Below are 17570 nucleotides of genomic sequence, written 5' to 3'. Positions count from 1 at the left end.
GCCGGAGCTGCTGACATGTTCCTAAATCTGAACAAAAAGCCCCAAATCTAATATGACACATGGGTTATTTTACATGTTTAATATATCTATGTTTGCTATGGGTGTCATGCAGGATTTATTATGCCCTGTGAAAGAAATAAACAAAGAAAGTAAGAAAGAAAATGAGAAAGAAAGAGAGAAAGAAAGAAAGAAAGAAAGAAAGAAAGAAAGAAAGAAAGAAAGAAAAGGCTATAAAATTGTATTTGATTATATTTAATGACATTTCAATGATCAGGGGTGATGATAATTGAGTTTTAGTGATGACCACAGGGGCAGAACACGATGCTAAAATGGATTAATTAAATAACAGAATGTAATATATGCAACAGATATATAAAGATAAAGAGTTTATTTAAACAAATTGATAGAAGCTTGCGTACCGGTGCGCGTGTGCTCATGGAGACTCTGCTCTCACGTGCCACCGCTGCATCTCCTCTCTTGATTTCCTCGCGCTGTCTCCGCGTTTTAAAGTCCGTCATTAACGAGGTTTTAACAGCTGAGATTTTTGGAGATGTGGAGCTGGAGGGTCTGAGGCGATGTGTCCCGGTCTCCTCGCCTGATTGGATCGGTGAGGGATGATGTCAGACGACCGCATGCGCCCCGGATTGGAGCGAGCGGAGTAAACAAAGCCGCGAGGAGGAGGAGGAGAGGTCTCCACATCTCCAGACAGTCCGACCAACACACCGAATCCGACTTTTACGCACGGGAGAGGGCGGCCCTGGCTGCGCGTACTCGTCTGCTAAAGGCTGAAAGTTACACTGACAGTCCCACCTTGATGGTTGACGCGCTAAAACAGATTTTTGGGAGAGCTACAGGGAAACTTACCTTCGTCTTTTGCTCCGGACACTGCGCAGTTTTCTCGTTTTGATTAAGAGACTGATCCTTTAACTCAGTGCGCGCAGCTGCTCTTTAATAAGTAGGCTACCGAGGGAAGGACGCTCATGTGCTCGGCTTTATTATCGCGTTTTTTTAATTTGCTTTTCTTTTTTTATGCGCAAAAGCAATTATGAGTAAGTGAATTAGTGAAGTTGACGCACACCAGCTATGCAACCCGGCCGTATGGAGACGGTCCGAGTCGTTTGAATTTTCGGAGCATTTAGTCCGGGGACAGACAGAGACAGAAAGTTAGAAACAGACCGCGACAAAAGACATCTGGGTCCCTCTGTGGGGTGTTTGGGAACGCGTGCCTCTCGCTGTCCCAGGTGTCCCGCCGAGCGGTGCGGAGTCTCCAGCTCGGGCCGGCAGCGCTGACATGCTGCCCAAAGTCGAGACTGAATCCCTGGGACTCTCTCGATCGTATGGAGAACACAGGCACATGCCAAGGATTATGCAAGGTAAGAACTGTCATTGATTTGAATCTCTTTAGACCGCAAGACTCACAAGCTTCTGCCACATGTGGTGAACTCACGGTGCGTTATCAGCGTGGAAGTGCGGAACTCAGTGTCACCAAAACTTCTGCTCGCGCTTAGATCAACACGATCTTTGCATAAAATATAAACCACCGTCACTAATACAGGCGATTATTCTATATTCAACGTGGTATATTTTTTATTTTAGGTGCTTATTTCACGGAGCTTTTAAAAAATGTGTTTGCTGTAGTTTTAAATGTAACTATCTAACCATCAGTTACTCTGATTTAAAGATGAATTCTGCAGATGTACTTTTTAAACCTTGGGCCGATGATCAAATAATGATTATTGTGAAACTCGTGCTGGGAGTGCGTCAGCATAAAAACACTAAGAGGCAGAGAAGTCGATTTCATTCAGTCACATATTTATAATGAACCTCTTCTCTTGGTGTCAGCAGATAATATGCACCGTTGACTCACCATTTCTCTTTATTTTTAGAGCAGTTAAAACAACTTGTTGCCAAATTATTAAAAAAGAGCCATAAAATGTTAAAAGGTTTGACTCGGTGATTTGTCCCCTGCCAAAATATTTGACCCCGGGTTAGATAACTTAAGTCCAACGAGCCTAAAAATTCTGGTCTAATTTATACAACTTAATAGACGTTGTAAAAAATTGCGTGCAATTGTGTCACAAATAAATCCAGACAGATTTGTTGTGTTTTCAAGAATTTTCTGTTTCTGCAAATTGTCAAATTCTGGCCTGTAGAATTCTTCCAATTTCAAAACCAGGTTGAACTAAATTTAAACAAGGCATCAGATGAGTATTCATTTTTATTTGATTATCTTTGTAGATTTTTTTCTAATTATTAATGTCAAACACTGCGGGCAGAATTGCTTTAGATCTTTAAATGTGCGGTTTATGAATATGCAGCTTCGATTCAGAAATTTTCTTTTGATTTTTTACAGATTGGACACGTGTTTTAAAATTCCCATTGGCGTTAATTAAAACATTATATATTTGTTCTTAATGTCTTTCTACAAAGCAGCAACGATTCAAAGAAGAGAGAACTGGCTCCTCAGTCAGGACAAACACCCTCAGTGCTCTCGTGTCATCCCACAGCTTTAAACGGACAGTCAATTAGGCGCGCGTCTTGGTTTATGAGACGCTGATAAAGCGCACTCCCTCACAAGTCGAGGAGTGGAGAGCCCTGTTATCTGCGCGTAAACACAGCGGGTGAAAACAAAGGGAGCTCGGGATGAAGGAGGATTTTCTCGTTGAGTCATGTCGTGGATGTTTGGGGGGGGAAAGTGCAGGAGCTAGTGGCGTCGAGTTGAGAGGCAGCAGGTGAGAGACCGAGCGGCGTGTTTCTGCATCTCCAAACTGCGCGTATCTGTCTGTGGAGCAAGGATGCACGACTCTCATTACGCACAACTTTACCGTAAAAATGGGTAAATCTGCTGGGATATATTGCAACACAACCCAGCTTCTAATGTCGTTTAACTCCTCAACTCTGTTACGCACAGCAGACGCATATAGGTATTTTAGAGATTCATAAGCTATATGTATAAAACCTTTTTACTGAAAAAAATCTTCATTTGTGGCCTGAGGAGCATTCCCAAATGGATCTACTATATTTTTTTTATATTTACCACGGCCTCTTCCATTGCATAACCACAACCAATGTCCCGATAATATTTATTTTCTTTAGTAAAATTCGTCCAAATCTGCAGCCGTCGTGCGTCATGAGAACAGGCCCCTTGTAAAACCATATCCCCCTTTTTTTGCGCTTTTACGCGGCACAAAGTTCGGGAAACGGAGCTCACGCTTTTCAGCTTCTGTGTGGAAAGAGACGGCAGCTCGCTGGAACTTGTTGCTTCAGCTGGAAATATGCAGCGCGGATCCCAGCAGGGCAACACGTTCACAAACCAGAAATCATGTCTAATTAAAAGGTCTCAGTGAGCAGATGAGTGGATTTTGAAGAAGCGAGTGTGTGTGAGGCCTTGGAAGGCAGTGCAGTTGACAAAATATTTCCACTTTTACAGCCACATCCACTGAGGCTTTCCTGTTTGATCCTGGCAGCTTTTTTATGATTAGACCCATAAATGCTTTTGTAAGTGTTGTAAATGTCAGCCTGACTGTTTGCTCTGACTGACACATCAATGCAACTATTTCTAATGCACGAGGCAAAGAGGTGGGAGGCTATACTGCAAATCACCACAATAACACAATCATCTACCTGCTGTTTCACACTTTATAAAATAGATGTGAGAAAATAAGCAAATAATGTAGAATTTGTGTAATTCTGAATTAGATTTTAAATCAATAAAAAATCGTTTTGTGGCTAGTTCCTCTTCATTTTGAATAAATGTTTTGGAGACAGGAAAAATCATAAACGGAATATTTTTTTCCCAGCTCACGCACAACGCCGTATTTGAATATCTCTCCACATCATAAAGCGTAAAATCAACTCAACCTATATCGCCCCGTGATGTTGCGGGAGATTCTTTCAGATGGAAACTGATGTTGGTTGAAGTTTTTTTTTCCTCGCCTGCAGAGATGAGGTCTTTATTTGTGTGTCTTCATTTGTCTGTGGGCGGTAACACGTTCTCCTCCAATCCTTAACTCTAATATCTCTCCATTTCCCCCAGCGCTTCCACGACTTAGACGCATGCATATTTATGAGGCTCGCTTTCCTGAGCTTTTTAAAATTATTTTTCTGTCTTATTTTTTTTACTCGTGTCCGCAGCGACGGTAGAACAGAAGGTAACGAGGATAAATAAAGTGTTGCGTCCTCTAAAGTCCAAAATACAGTGTTTTAGTCTGTTTCCCCTCCTTGAACTAAACATTCAAAACGTTTTTTTTAAATCTTATTGAGTTTCGTCTCCATGCTTCCAGTGTTTCATCTGGATGGATGGACGTGGGTTTTTTTGGAAAAGACTGAAATAGACTCTCTCTCTCTCTGTTCGTGTGTGTGTGTGTGTGTGTGTGTGTGTGTGTGTGTGTCCTCCGCAGCACCCCAAATAAAAATGATGGACTACTCTTATGACGAAGACTTGGACGAGATGTGTCCCGTTTGTGGAGACAAAGTTTCTGGGTATCACTACGGACTCCTGACCTGCGAGAGCTGCAAGGTTAGTGCCCCAAAGTAAAAATGCTATTGCAATAAAATATCTGTATAGTGACAAAATGTATGTCTGTGGCATCGTGTGCATTAAAAGTGACCTTCTCCACATCTGATTATACGCTATAAAATATTCCCTTCTGTGCAAACTGCAAACTGTGTCGAGCTTTGATGCCTCAGTTATAGTTATAGTCGGTTAATTAATAGTAATTAGTGATGAATAAACTTCCTGCATTGCAACAAAGACTGTAAGTTTTAGCTTGTGTAGCTTGAGATGGTGTGATTGCATTATTAAGTGTGTTTGCAGTATCAATAGGGAAGCTTGACCAGGAAAAAATACTTTCAGGCATAGCTGTTTACTTCAAATTTCATTATTTCCCTTGCCTACTGCAGGATCATCCCCATGTTCATTGGACAAATGTAAAATACAATCCATACATGGTGCTATGTGAGCAATTTTGTATTTCTATAAAGTTTCCTTATTCCAGTGTGTTAACGTCTTCCTTCATCTGTGGAGATGCAATTTTTGCATTTGAACTTTTGCACACAAAGGCGTTTTATCTTTAGTGACTTGCAGCAAGTGCAGCAGTAAAGCTTCAGTGCCTCAGCGGTAACATCACAATACAGGAAAACCAGCAGAAAAGAGGCCGAGGGTCAAATATTGTTGTGACAGTTGATCCAACAAACTTTTCCTGCTAGTGTCAGAGGATTTTGTGGTGGAGGGCTTGGAAATGCAACAGGAGTTCAAAACGAATGCACTGGGGTTTTGTAATTTTTTTGAAAACCACCGAACAGAGGAGGCGGAGGCGGAGGAGGAGGAGGAGGAGGAGGAGGATTTAACCCAGAAAGCAAAGTACACAATCATAATGAATGTGTTTGTACAAGCCTGTGTCCCACTGTCTAAAACTCTCAACGCGAGTTCATTAAGAGCACAGCAGCATTGTGTGGTTGGAAAACATTTTCATACACATGTTAATAATGAGGCTACTGTAAAAGCAAAGTGTAGCCGCCATTAATTCGAGCTCCATCAACAACCTATTTGTCTCTTTCTGCCTATTTCCACAGTTCACCTCAACACCGAGCTAATAGGCATCGCCTCAAGTTTTTTTTTCAGCCCAGTAAAGCTGTCAGCACAAAATTAAGCTAAGACAAATGTCTCTGTGTTAACACTATTCAGTGCAAAAATTGCAGCTCGCAGTATTGATGCGGCGGCACACATTTCCTGCCTATGTGGTCATTATTCAAAGCAGATGTTATAGATTTGATCCTATATTATGACCTTGAGATGCTAAGCACTTGAAGGGAGACGTCGGCGGCATCTCTGCTGCTTTTCAGGCTTGTGCTGGACGAGCAATCTCCAAACACATTTCCCAGTTAAGCTGAAACACTCAGCTGTGTGTGTGTGTGTGTGTGTGTGTGTGTGTGTGTGTGTGTGTGTATGTGGATGTTCGTGTGTGTGTGTGTGTGTGTGTGTGTGTGTGTGTGTGTGTGTGTGTGTGTGTGTGTGTGTGTGTGCGTGCAGCATGTAGATGAAGAGGTCTGTGATACAGCGGTGCAGCCTATATCCTCGCTGAAACATTAATAATGCTGATACCTGAAGCTGGCCATTGATTATCCCTAAAATGCAGGCAGTCTATTCAGTGAAAGTATGATCAGGGTTGAAGTGATATATCAGTGTGTTGACATGTCACAGGCTGCTTCTGGCATTAAAAACTCACTGTCAGCCGGGCGTGGGGAGCTCTGTCTCCACTGTGGTGAAGTTTGCTCCTTGTTCCCTCCTGCAAAAGAATTGTAAAAAAAAAAAAAAAAAACACAATCAAATTTTGTTTGTAACATTCTATTCAAATTAAAGGAGCAGTTTTAGTTTTTTCTGTGCACTACCATTGTAAGCCTCACACTTCAGGGCATTGTGGTATGGAATCATCGTTTATTTGAAACAACTCGATATCCATTTACAATCCACAACAAAAGTGCAGTTAGGAATGAGACGCATATATATTCTAACACACACACACACACACACACACACACACACACGTAAAGAAAAGAAAAAGTGAATCTCAAATATTCTTTACTTGAACCCCCTCGTAATCATACCACGCATGCACCCGCATACACACACACACATACACACACTCGTCCCCTTTTATTCACACAGGCAGCATTAGTTCATACGCACCAGCCCACACAGAACAAACACTGAACCACATCATACCTGTTAGTTTAACAACAAGTCAAAATGGGCTGCATGGTTCTCACTGTACACACACACACACACACACACACACACACACACACACACACACACAGACACACACTTACAGACAGGCCTCGTCCTGGCATGCTTCTTTATGGGGGAATTAAATCCTAAAATACTGACATCACAAGCAACTTGTTGGAAGGTCAGAGCCACTGTGCACATGTAGACACGTCAAAAATATATTTATGATGTGCAGGAATAAAAGAAAAATAAATATGACCAAAGCAATTTGAGGTCAGAGGTTTATTTTTAAATTTAGAGCACATATTTGAGTGAATCAAGCAGGTGCAGGACGCTGGGATCAGAGGAGATACAGTGATCATGTGGATTATATTTTTCCTGCTTCTTTGTTGGACTTGCTGCTCAGTGCTGACATGTTGTAAAAGCTGCTTCCTGGTTGTTGTTTTAGTTTTAGGACAGAATTCCAAGGTCACGAACACCCAGTTATTCTCAGATAATTTACCCAATTAACTTGCACATTACATGTATGAATGACTTATATACTTTACAGCATGGTTTCAGAGTTTATGTTAATAAGTGGGTTTTACTTCCGGCAAAAAGTCTGTTATTTGTAATGTCAACAGAAGCAACACTAGCTCGCAGAAATCCCTCCACACATAAAAACGAGCCTTGACGAGGGCCTTTTCTTGGTTTGAACTGCAGGTCAAATGAGCTTTTCACTGAGGCGTTGTCCGCCTCATCTTCACAGGCGATATTGTGTGTGTGTGTTTTTTTTAAAGCATGGTATGATCCAGTTTGCTTCAGATATTTTTAGCGGACGCTGTGTGCTAAGTGGAAAATTGGAGAGAAAGTTCTCTGTGAAGCATAGATTTTTTAGCTCTAGAGGTCGATAATCCAAAACTGAGAGCATTTTTTGGGGGGACTAATAAGGCAGGGCAGATTGTCAATTAAATTTTGTGTTTGGTGAGATATTGACAGCAGCACGTTCCCTTTTTTTTATATTTTTACTTTTTTTAAAGAGCAGGTTTAAAGATTCTCCTCCTCGGTTATGGATCTGGAATACGTTAATACCATCTTCCCTCCGTTTGATTTTCACTGCTGCTGCCAATAATTAATTCCACGTTGCAGGTATGAATATATCTGTAATCTCGGAACTGTGAATTATGGATATAATTTATTGGATTCGTTTGGACTCCTGTGCTCATATTTTTCAATAATTGTAAGTGCAGAGTAGAAAAGATGCTTTCCCCAGAAGTTTTAGTCTTTACATGAGAAGAGGATATTGAGAGGAGGATTGTGAATCTGATAATTAGATTATAAACCCTTTATATTTCATACAGTTAGTAAAGCAGGTATTTAGATAATTTATCTTTGGATATTTTTCAGGGCTGAAAAACATTTTAACTATGGAACAAATGTAGGTTTATAAAATTTCCTCAAGTGTCTTAAACAATGAAGAGGCTATTAAATTGTTTGTTTCAACTTAAAAAGTATGTATTCATGCTTTGTTCTATGTGATCACTGTGTGTGTGTGTGTGTGTGTGTGTGTGTGTGTGTGTGTGTGTGTGTGTGTGTGTGTGTGTGTGTGTGTGAGAGAGAGAGAGCCTGTCCCTCTCCATCTGTCTGGGAGTGTGAATGGGCCAATTACCATCGCATTGCAGGGGTCAAGCAGGTTGACGTCTTAATTGGTTCTCTCCGCAGGGCTTCTTCAAGCGCACCGTCCAGAACAACAAGCGCTACACATGTATAGAGAACCAGAGCTGCCAGATTGACAAGACCCAGAGGAAGCGCTGCCCGTACTGCCGCTTCCAGAAGTGCCTCACCGTTGGCATGAAGCTAGAAGGTACAGCAACATGTTTTCAGCTTTTCATCTCAGGTGTCTGGTTTATGGCAGCAGCACTTGGGTTTTGCTGGTGTTGTAATTAAGTGTTGGATAAATAGTATATGGTTGGTGCCTAGAAGAGAAAGTGTTTTAATGTGCAAACAACCAGGGACTGTAACTGGCCACTGGAATTTCAATATCTCGCTCAAGGGCTTTCAAACAGTACAGAAAGCTGTTCTGATTATTAAGTATTATATTAAATACTTAAAGTTCAATTAGAGCATTACTATCAAAGTCTCTGCTTGAAGAAAAGTCACAAAACTACAACACAAAAATTCTTAATTAGAAGTTTCTGTGTCACTTAAGTAAAGGTACAAATTATTTGAGCAAAATGGACTCAAAGTATCAAGAGTAAAATGTAATCATAATGCAGAGAAGTGCCCATGTGAGTGATACACTTGTATATATTATTTCAGTATGATACTATTGCTGATGCTTTAATGTGCAATTAAAATTCTGCTGTTGTAGGTTGTTATGATCAAGCTAATTATTGCTATTTTATATACTGTCTGGTAGTTCAATGTGTTAAGTAACTAGTAACTAAGGCTTTTGAATAATAGTAGTGGAGCACAAAGTAAAATATATAGGAAAAAAGAAGGAAGAAAGTTAAGCACCTCAAATCTGTACTCCAGTGTAATACTTGAGTAAAACATGCAGTACCAGTGGTAATAATAAGACGGCGTCTGCACCAATGTGTGCACCACTCAGCCTCAAGGCTCACTTTCCATTTAAGCGTTTAAAAATTATATTTTACTCTGGGAGACTATTTATCTTTTTACAGTGCACATGTCGTACTGGGTTTCACAGTAAACACCACTCACTCAAACACGATCTGAAACTCACAGGACACATCTGCAGGAGTGGAAAAGCAGATCCAGGCAGTATTACTGCTTCATGGGTGCTGCATCGTATAGCCTCTATATTCATGTGTGTGTGTATTTGAAGATTTAATGCCTGTTTGCAATTACTGTTTCTGAAAGTTGGGAAGGAAAAAACTTATAACGCGAAGCAGCTTAAATTGGAGGTTGACTGCTTCTGGACTTTCACGGAGGTGTTTTAAAAAGTTCTGGTGAAATGGCAGCTCAAGTCTGTTTCCATTAATCCCCAATTGAACTCGGTTCATCACAGCACATTAACTCTCTTTGGAAAATATTCTTCAACGATCTATTTGCATGTGAGAAGTTTCCCTCTACATTGAGATACCCACCATTTAAAAAAAGTGTAAATACCTGCTTTGACAAAATGATTGCTTGTATGAAAGTAGAAGATTATATTTATTTAAACATTTAACAATGAACATTTCAGTAATTTCTCTTCTCCTGAATGTATACCGTATGAAGAGAAACCTTTCATTTCAACCAGAGCGTTGAAATCCAGCATTGCTTATTAGTATTTGAGAAGGGGTCAGGGGGAGTTGTGGGGGTATCTGGTAGCTGCTGTACACTTAAATTTGCCAGACAGAGTAATAGATAAAATATTAAACTTGGCAGTGGGGCGAGAATGTAATGATGATACTTTTGGCCGGCCGTTTCGAGGCCTCTTTGTTGGAGTTGAACGCGGCTCAGAAGCTTGTTTAAAACGCAGGCTATCCAGAAGTGACAGGGTGGCAGGGCAAGAAATGCTCTTCAGTGTTCAAAGATAATATTTAAAATCAACTATTTTTCCACACATTAGTTGACAGGTTTTACTCTGAAATCACATGAATAACTTGACCTGAAGGTCGTCTTTTTACTGACTATTTAAAAGCTAGAGTAATAGCTGCTATTTTGACATCCAGGATGTTAAGATTAAAAAATGCTGCAAATGTTTATCTTGCACAGCCTTTTAATAAGGTGTTATGATATTCATAAGGTTTCAGTATAACGCCGTGATAAAATTCTTCCCACATTTGTATTTTAAACCAAATTAAAATTCCCTCGGCCCCTGAAATGCTCACATGAAATTGAGAAAACTTAATACGCTAAAGAAAAAAGACCCTGAGAGGATGAAAGTAAAGCAAAGACAGCCTAACTAAAATCCTCCTGCAGGCTTCTCTCTTTACCTGCCATGTGCCGTGTAATTAATTGCTGTTAATTGTGAATGGCCGCTGGGCAGAAAGTCCCGGCCTGTCATTTCCAGCTGACACAGGCGAGGAGGGGAGGTGGGGGGCTGCAGGTCTGATTTGTTTTGCCGGTGGTATCTTTGCAGCTCGGGGGCAAGACGGGCCCTGCAGCGCTCTGTCAGGGGCCAGACGCTCTAGTGGGCGACTCCTGCCACAAGCAGTAAAGACCTCCCAGACTGAGAGTGTGACACCGCTCACCACACGCACACTATACATACAGCTCCCCCTGTGGTAAACACATACATGTATTCATGAGACGCCCAGAGAAAGTGTTCAAGAGGCCACAGGGAAGAGGCAGAAGATGTTTAATCCAAAAACGTGTGTAAAATATCTGTGAAAGAGAGGAAGAGATTTGGGGTCATGTGCTTTGTTATTGTAATCTTTTGATTCCATTACGCAGCAGCTTGCAGCAACATGTGAATTCAGGGTATCGAGTGGAAACCAAATGTGGTTCAAAAAATGTGGTTCAAAAAATGTGGTGGAAACTCTCGAGTTGACTCAAACTGTCATTTCTGTCAGTATTTCTGTTTACTTCTGCCTCTCTGGTGTTGTTCCATGTCTTTCCTGTTTGTTGATGAGTTTGCCAACCAATGTGGAGTTTGATGTTTGCTCTGAGCGTGGCAGCGGCAGAATAATCTGTGTGTGCATGCACGCGTATGTGCACGTGAGGGTGTGTGTGTGAGTGTGTGTGCACGCTGGCAGCGCTCTAAAGTTGAGACAAGGTGAAAAGGTTGACAGGAACATATCAAAGTGACATGAACAGTGATGTGACGTGTCCATCGCTCCGTCTCATCATCTACAGCTGATAACAAGACACACCACAGTATCGTTTAACCTCAGCGGTGCCTTGTCGTTGAACGATACAGGATTAAAGCTTTACTTCATTCTGCACTGTTTGCCTCTGCCACAGGATAAACTACTGATCCAGTGCGTCCTTCTTTCTATCATCTTGATATTGAAGAGCTAAAGCATCTTTAACCACATGTCAACTGCTGCTAATATTTGTCCATCCAGTTTTTCAAATCATATTATTACCTTCGCCCACGAGGTAACGTTTTTTACCCCTGTCCATTTGTTTATTAGTTTGTTGTGTATTGTTTATGTTGTAATTTCCACGAAACTTGGTGGAAGGATGGGACATGGGCCAAGAAACATCTCGCTGTGGACTCAGGTCAGGAGGCGAATCCAGTTTTTTTTTTAAACTTTCTTTAACATTGCGTGATTGGACGCTTTTCAACGTTTTAGTGAATTTTTAAAGAAATAATACACAAATCATGATGATATAATCTGAAGGAGAACTCAATGAGTGACACACACACACACACACACACACACACACACACCCAATGATGACATAGCACTGCAGCGATGCACTCGTCTAACCATGCTCAGCACAAACGGCCACATGCTGTAAAACGTCTTCTTGGTATGCACTGTAGTGTCTCAGCCAGTGTTGACTCATTATGAAAAGCCTCTCCCCATTTAACTTTCAGCATAACCCATTAGCACGTTATTCTCTATAGCTGATGAAGCATTCAGTATCTGAACAGCTCCCACTGGAATGATTCTCCCTTTTATGCTCGCTAGAAGTTGCCCTGCATCATATGCTTCAGTGAGCCGCCTAATGTTTCCTTCAACTGTGCATCATCTTAAAGACGGAGCGCAGCAGTAGCATGTGTGATCGTGGAATAAACCGTACAAGGGAGTAGGAGTTACTTTAGATAATTATGGAGAACGCCAGTCGCTATGTGGAAACACAAAAAAAAAGATATTTTTCCTCCACTGATGGAACAATGATTACCGGATGCCAGAAAACACTTTAGAATGGAGGTGCTGGGGATCAAACCAATGACCTTCTGGTTAGTGGACGACCCTCTTTACCTCCTGAGCCACAGCCGCCCAACATCAACTAACCTCAACTTGTGGACCAATCAGTCCTGTCTCGCTTTAAACCAGACATGACAGCACATAGATTAAGTCGACAGTAATCTGCCTCTGATTTCATTAACTTTAACTTTTCACATATTTGACTGAACAGGCTCACACAACCTCTTTTTTTCCACATACAGTTAATCACATCATCAAATCTGAATTCATTCATTCCTACAAATGTAAACCCACTACAGCGCATTGGGCTGAAATTAGCACCACCACCCAGGTGTTTTTATAGTCCCCTCTGCCTCTCTCTCCCTCTGCCTCCACTTTTTATTTCCTCCCTGTCTCCAGCCCTCTCGCTCTGATTTGTCTTCCATCAGCCTCCCAGTAACCTGGGGTGGAAGCCGGGGAGCTGTCCCATTACTTATGCATAGGTATCATAGGTATTCATGTGTGTGCATGGGATAGGGCGCATCCGGAGCAGGGGCCGGGGCCCCGACATGACAAACAGGGTGTCAGCAAGACTCCGCGAGACCCATTAATATGCCGGCGGCCGACAGGGATCCTCACCTACGCACGCTTAATATTCCTGTATATTAAACAACCATAAATCAGAGGATATAAGCGCTGAGGGCTCTGTGTGTGTGTGATGTGTTTGAGTGTGTTAGGGGCTATGTGTAGGTGTGTGCAGAGAAAGTGTGTGTGTAAACGATACTGTGTGTGCAGTCTGTGTGTGAGATGGTGTGTATAAGGCGGATGTGTGCTCAAATATGTGTATTTTAGTGGATGTGCTTGTAGACAGTAAGTCAGGGAAATTCAGAGGATGGCAGCATCAGCCCTTTAGTCCCTCAGCCTGGATTTAGCCCCGAAGCCTCGCTGTTAACTCATGATCTCTCTTCACTCAGATCCTATTCATGCGAACAAAGTTTTTTTCATTTAAACGGGAGAACAGGGTGTTTCTTGCATGTGACATTTTCTCCGTATCTAAGATTTCTTCTCACGTTACGTCCTCACAATATTTTTAGCAGAACAACATTTTTCGAATCAATACTTTAAAGCAGCAAAGCATGTGTGCAGCTTTGTTCAAAGCCTAGTTGAGGGTTTGTCACATCAGCTCAATCCCTGCAGCATCCAAACATTAACATCTCTCCAGCTCTCTCTCTCTCTCTCACTCTCTCACTCACTCACACACACACCTTCTTCCTTAACATGCATGCTTACACTGTCCTGTTCCCCTCCCCCTTCCATATTAATCTGTGTTACATGCATGCAAATCACTTTTTTTAATTACAGACAAAGAATCTGTGCATGTGTGTGAGTGTGTGTGTGTGTGTGTGTGTGTGTGTGTGTGTGTGTGTGTGTGTGTGTGTGTGTGTGTGTGTGTAGTAGTGGGGAGACCTGTACCCCCCCCATCTCCTATCCCAGGTCTGGATATTCATGATGTGATGTGGGTCCCTGGGTCCGAGGCAGACGAGCGAGCAGGCAGTCAGGGCTTAATTTTGTTTTCCCAGTAGAGCTAACTATTAGTTTCTCAGCTCATTAATTACGCTGTTGTGGAGAAATCATTAATAGTTAAAGTTGCCCTACAATAATGTATAATGGATACATTTGACTGGGCTCCTGATTTTTTTTCTTTCTTGGACATGCGATCAATTTTTTAACGGGCGTGATAATCCCTGAATCTGTTTGATTGGGCACTGGAGTTGACCTCTAGCATGTTGGGAGGTAAGTGTGTGTGTGTGTGTGTGTGTGTGTGTGTGTGTGTGTGTGTGTGTGTGTGTCTACAGTTGCAGGAGTGTCTGGTGTGCCCCCTTGCCGTGTGGCACGTCCCATGTTACCCAGTGTGTGTTTGCGTGTGTGTGGTATGAGTGAGTCAGTGTGCGTGTGTGTGCGTGTGTGTCTCCACTCTTGGCTCCTCTCGCTCAGATCAGTGACAGACACTTTTGTGACGGAGGTCATTAAAATCACTCCCAAGGCAGCTCGGTGTGTGTGTGTGTATGTGTGAGTGTCTGTTTTTGTATGGGTGTCTGCCCCTCGTCCCCCCATCTCCACCACCCTACCCCACTCCTGTGCCCCTCTACCCCACTCCCACTTACTCCCCTCACCCCCTTTTCAATTTTCCTCCCTCCCCCGGTCCTTCATTCAGTTTGAGTGGACCCAGGCTGACTCGCACGTTATCTGACGATCCACCATTCACCAACAGGGCAACTGTATATACATGTATTTGCATGTATAGTTAAATATGTGGGTTTATTTCTTTTTTTTTCTTCCATAGATGGTGACAAAACTGTGCTGAATACAATAAAAATAAGTCTGTAATATTCTGCAGTATTGGTATTAGTGAGTGTTTTTTCTGTTGCTACGTTTCCCAGACGTCCGTTAGCCCGTGGCACACTGCGCTCGGTGAGTAAGAGGTAATTAAGTATGAATAATTAACACCAGCGCTCCCCGACTGGGAGACAGCAGAGCGGCTTCCCCATGGCAGCAGTCGGCCAGATCACACATGGCCCTTGTAGCAGTCCACTGTGTTCATTAGAAATACCCACGGCACAGACTCGTTGTGATCCTCACCACGGGATCCTGCACTGAGTGGGGAGGCAGGGGGCATCGTGGGTATGTTTGGCTCATCAGGAAAAAAAGAAAAAAAAAGAAGCCCAATTTGCTTATTGTCAGCCTCTTCAGCCTTTGGGGGTTTTACGGAGAAAAAGGTTTCTGCTAATGGACAGTGACATTTGAAGCTTTTAGATATTGCATAATCAGACAGCATAATAAAACGTGTATTTTGGAAAGAGAGCTTGAATTTTCTTTGAGTCTCTACCGTTATCTAAGCTTTTGAGGTATGTATTCCCTGAGTGGGAGACAGAGATAGCCAGCTGTACAACGATCATTCAGCAGAGTGGTTCATAGAAGTTTGGGTTTCAGGTCAATGAGTAACGCAGCTATCTGTTAGACCTGTGTGGTTTAAGAGTCAACATGTAAATGTCAAGTGTAATCACCAGAGGAACACCTTTGCCCTACATACAAGTTACCAATGAGAAGTTTGCCCTCACAACACCACATAAATATGAATATAAACACAAGAGGATATCTTTCATTCTTGCTCAAACATTGTTATAGTTCTTTTTAGGATTTTGTTTCAACAGAAATCAGTCATCAGTCATATCTGAGACAGAGAGAATTGTGATAAGGCTTGATGCAAGTGCAGACGTCAGGAATGAGAACGCCAGAAACAAAGAATTAAACACCGTCACTAATTCTGTCCTCTCTTGTCTCCTTCTCCTCCTCTCTTCCTGTCAGCTGTGCGGGCGGACCGCATGCGTGGCGGTCGCAACAAGTTTGGCCCCATGTACAAACGTGACCGAGCTCTCAAGCAGCAAAAGAAGGCGCTGATCCGAGCTAACGGCCTCAAGATTGAGGCCATGACTCAGGTGATGCAGGCCGTGCCCACTGACCTCACCATCTCTTCAGCCATCCAGAACATCCACTCAGCCGCCTCCAAGGGCCTCCCGCTGAGCCACCACGCCGGCCACCACACCGGTCACCACCACCACCACCACCACCATCATCACGCCACTGCCCTGCCCCCAACAGACTACGACCGCAGCCCATTTGTCACCTCGCCGGTCAGCATGGCGATGCCGCCACACGCCGGCAGCCTACAGGGCTACCAGGCGGCCTACGGACACTTCCAGGGCACACGCACCATCAAGTCAGAGTACCCTGACCCGTACACCAGCTCGCCAGAGTCCATCATGGGCTACGCCTACGTAGATGCCTACCAGTCGGGCTCGCCACCCAGCTTCCCCCACCTGATCGTAGAGCTGTTAAAGTGTGAGCCTGACGAGCCACAGGTTCAGGCCAAGATCCTGGCGTACCTGCAGCAGGAGCAGGCCAGCCGCGGCAAACACGAGAAGCTCAACACCTTCGGCTTAATGTGCAAGATGGCCGACCAGACGCTCTTCTCCATCGTGGAGTGGGCACGCAGCAGCATCTTCTTCCGTGAACTCAAGGTAGGCGATCATGATGCTTTTTTTTCAAGTGTTTTACAATTCGAGGTGCAGAAACTCTGTAGGTCATTATAAATGACTTTGTAGAGTTCAGGAACATCATTTGTTCAACCCTTCATCTTGGACAGATCTTTAATCTTCCTTGTTTTTATGCCCCGGCTCAACATTAAGTGTGTGTGCAGGATTGCAGGGGGGGTAAGAGGGGGTCTGCTGCAGCTGCCACACACTGTCTGTCCAACTGCCTGATCAAAATTCAGCAGTCAGACACATTTTCATATGTGACACATTTTGGCTATGGGTTGTGAAATCTCATAGTCTGAGGGTTTTATGTGAACTGAAGTCCGTCCATCTCCAATTGAGAGAGCTGACGGTTTCACACAGGAATCACAATAAATCATCTGTATTTGATTTGATTTGAAGATTGTTTCTAACCTTTAGCTATATTTGAAAGACATATTTACTGGTTAAGTATATGTAATCTGCCATGTCTCTTAAAAACATCTGAGCCAGTCCAACAGCGTGTTTGACTGTTAATCATGATCAATCCCAACCGACCAATAGACACCGTCCACCAATGCTTCAATGTAAAAATTTGATAATTCACACTCATTCATTGCACAGCCCAAGGGACGTTTTCTGGGGTGCTTGTGCACTTGCAGCTTTATTCGCTCTGAATGGGGGTTAATTTTCAGAGCGTCATGAAAGCCGTATGATTAGCCTGCGCTTCACCTGTTCTTCTTCCCCTCCTTTTGTCTGTTTGTTTCACGCCGCGTCGCCAAAGGCTCAGCTGCATATTCATGGGACCGGAGCTCGTCCCAAACCTCCCTCTCAAATATTTAATACTATTTTGTTTTTCAAAGGGGTGAAAATGATAAATGAAATAAACGCAATATTGAAACCTGTGCCAATTACAACGCAGACAAGAGTCCTTGAAATACACATGTTGACATTTAGCAGGCGCTGTGTCTCCGCTAT

The 17570-nt window shown here is 42.8% G+C and overlaps 1 protein-coding gene across 1 annotated transcript in view; it reads left to right on the top strand.

Moving 5' to 3' along the window:
- Nucleotides 1-663: 663 nt before the first annotated feature.
- Nucleotides 664-17570, top strand: part of nr5a2 (nuclear receptor subfamily 5, group A, member 2) — a 62838-nt gene continuing 45931 nt past the window's right edge. Inside the window, exons 1-4 of the mRNA XM_020098259.2 lie at nucleotides 664-1373; nucleotides 4401-4519; nucleotides 8432-8573; nucleotides 15886-16598. Of these exons, the coding sequence (XP_019953818.1) occupies nucleotides 1292-1373; nucleotides 4401-4519; nucleotides 8432-8573; nucleotides 15886-16598 (1056 nt within the window). The 5' untranslated portion in view covers nucleotides 664-1291. The remainder of the gene's footprint in view (nucleotides 1374-4400; nucleotides 4520-8431; nucleotides 8574-15885; nucleotides 16599-17570) is intronic.

This window comes from Paralichthys olivaceus, chromosome 3 (genome assembly GCF_024713975.1).
Source record: "Paralichthys olivaceus isolate ysfri-2021 chromosome 3, ASM2471397v2, whole genome shotgun sequence".
NCBI classification, from domain to species: Eukaryota; Metazoa; Chordata; class Actinopteri; order Pleuronectiformes; family Paralichthyidae; genus Paralichthys; species Paralichthys olivaceus.
The sequence above is the reverse complement of the archived record's forward strand: the minus strand, read 5'-3'. Positions and strand labels throughout refer to the sequence as shown.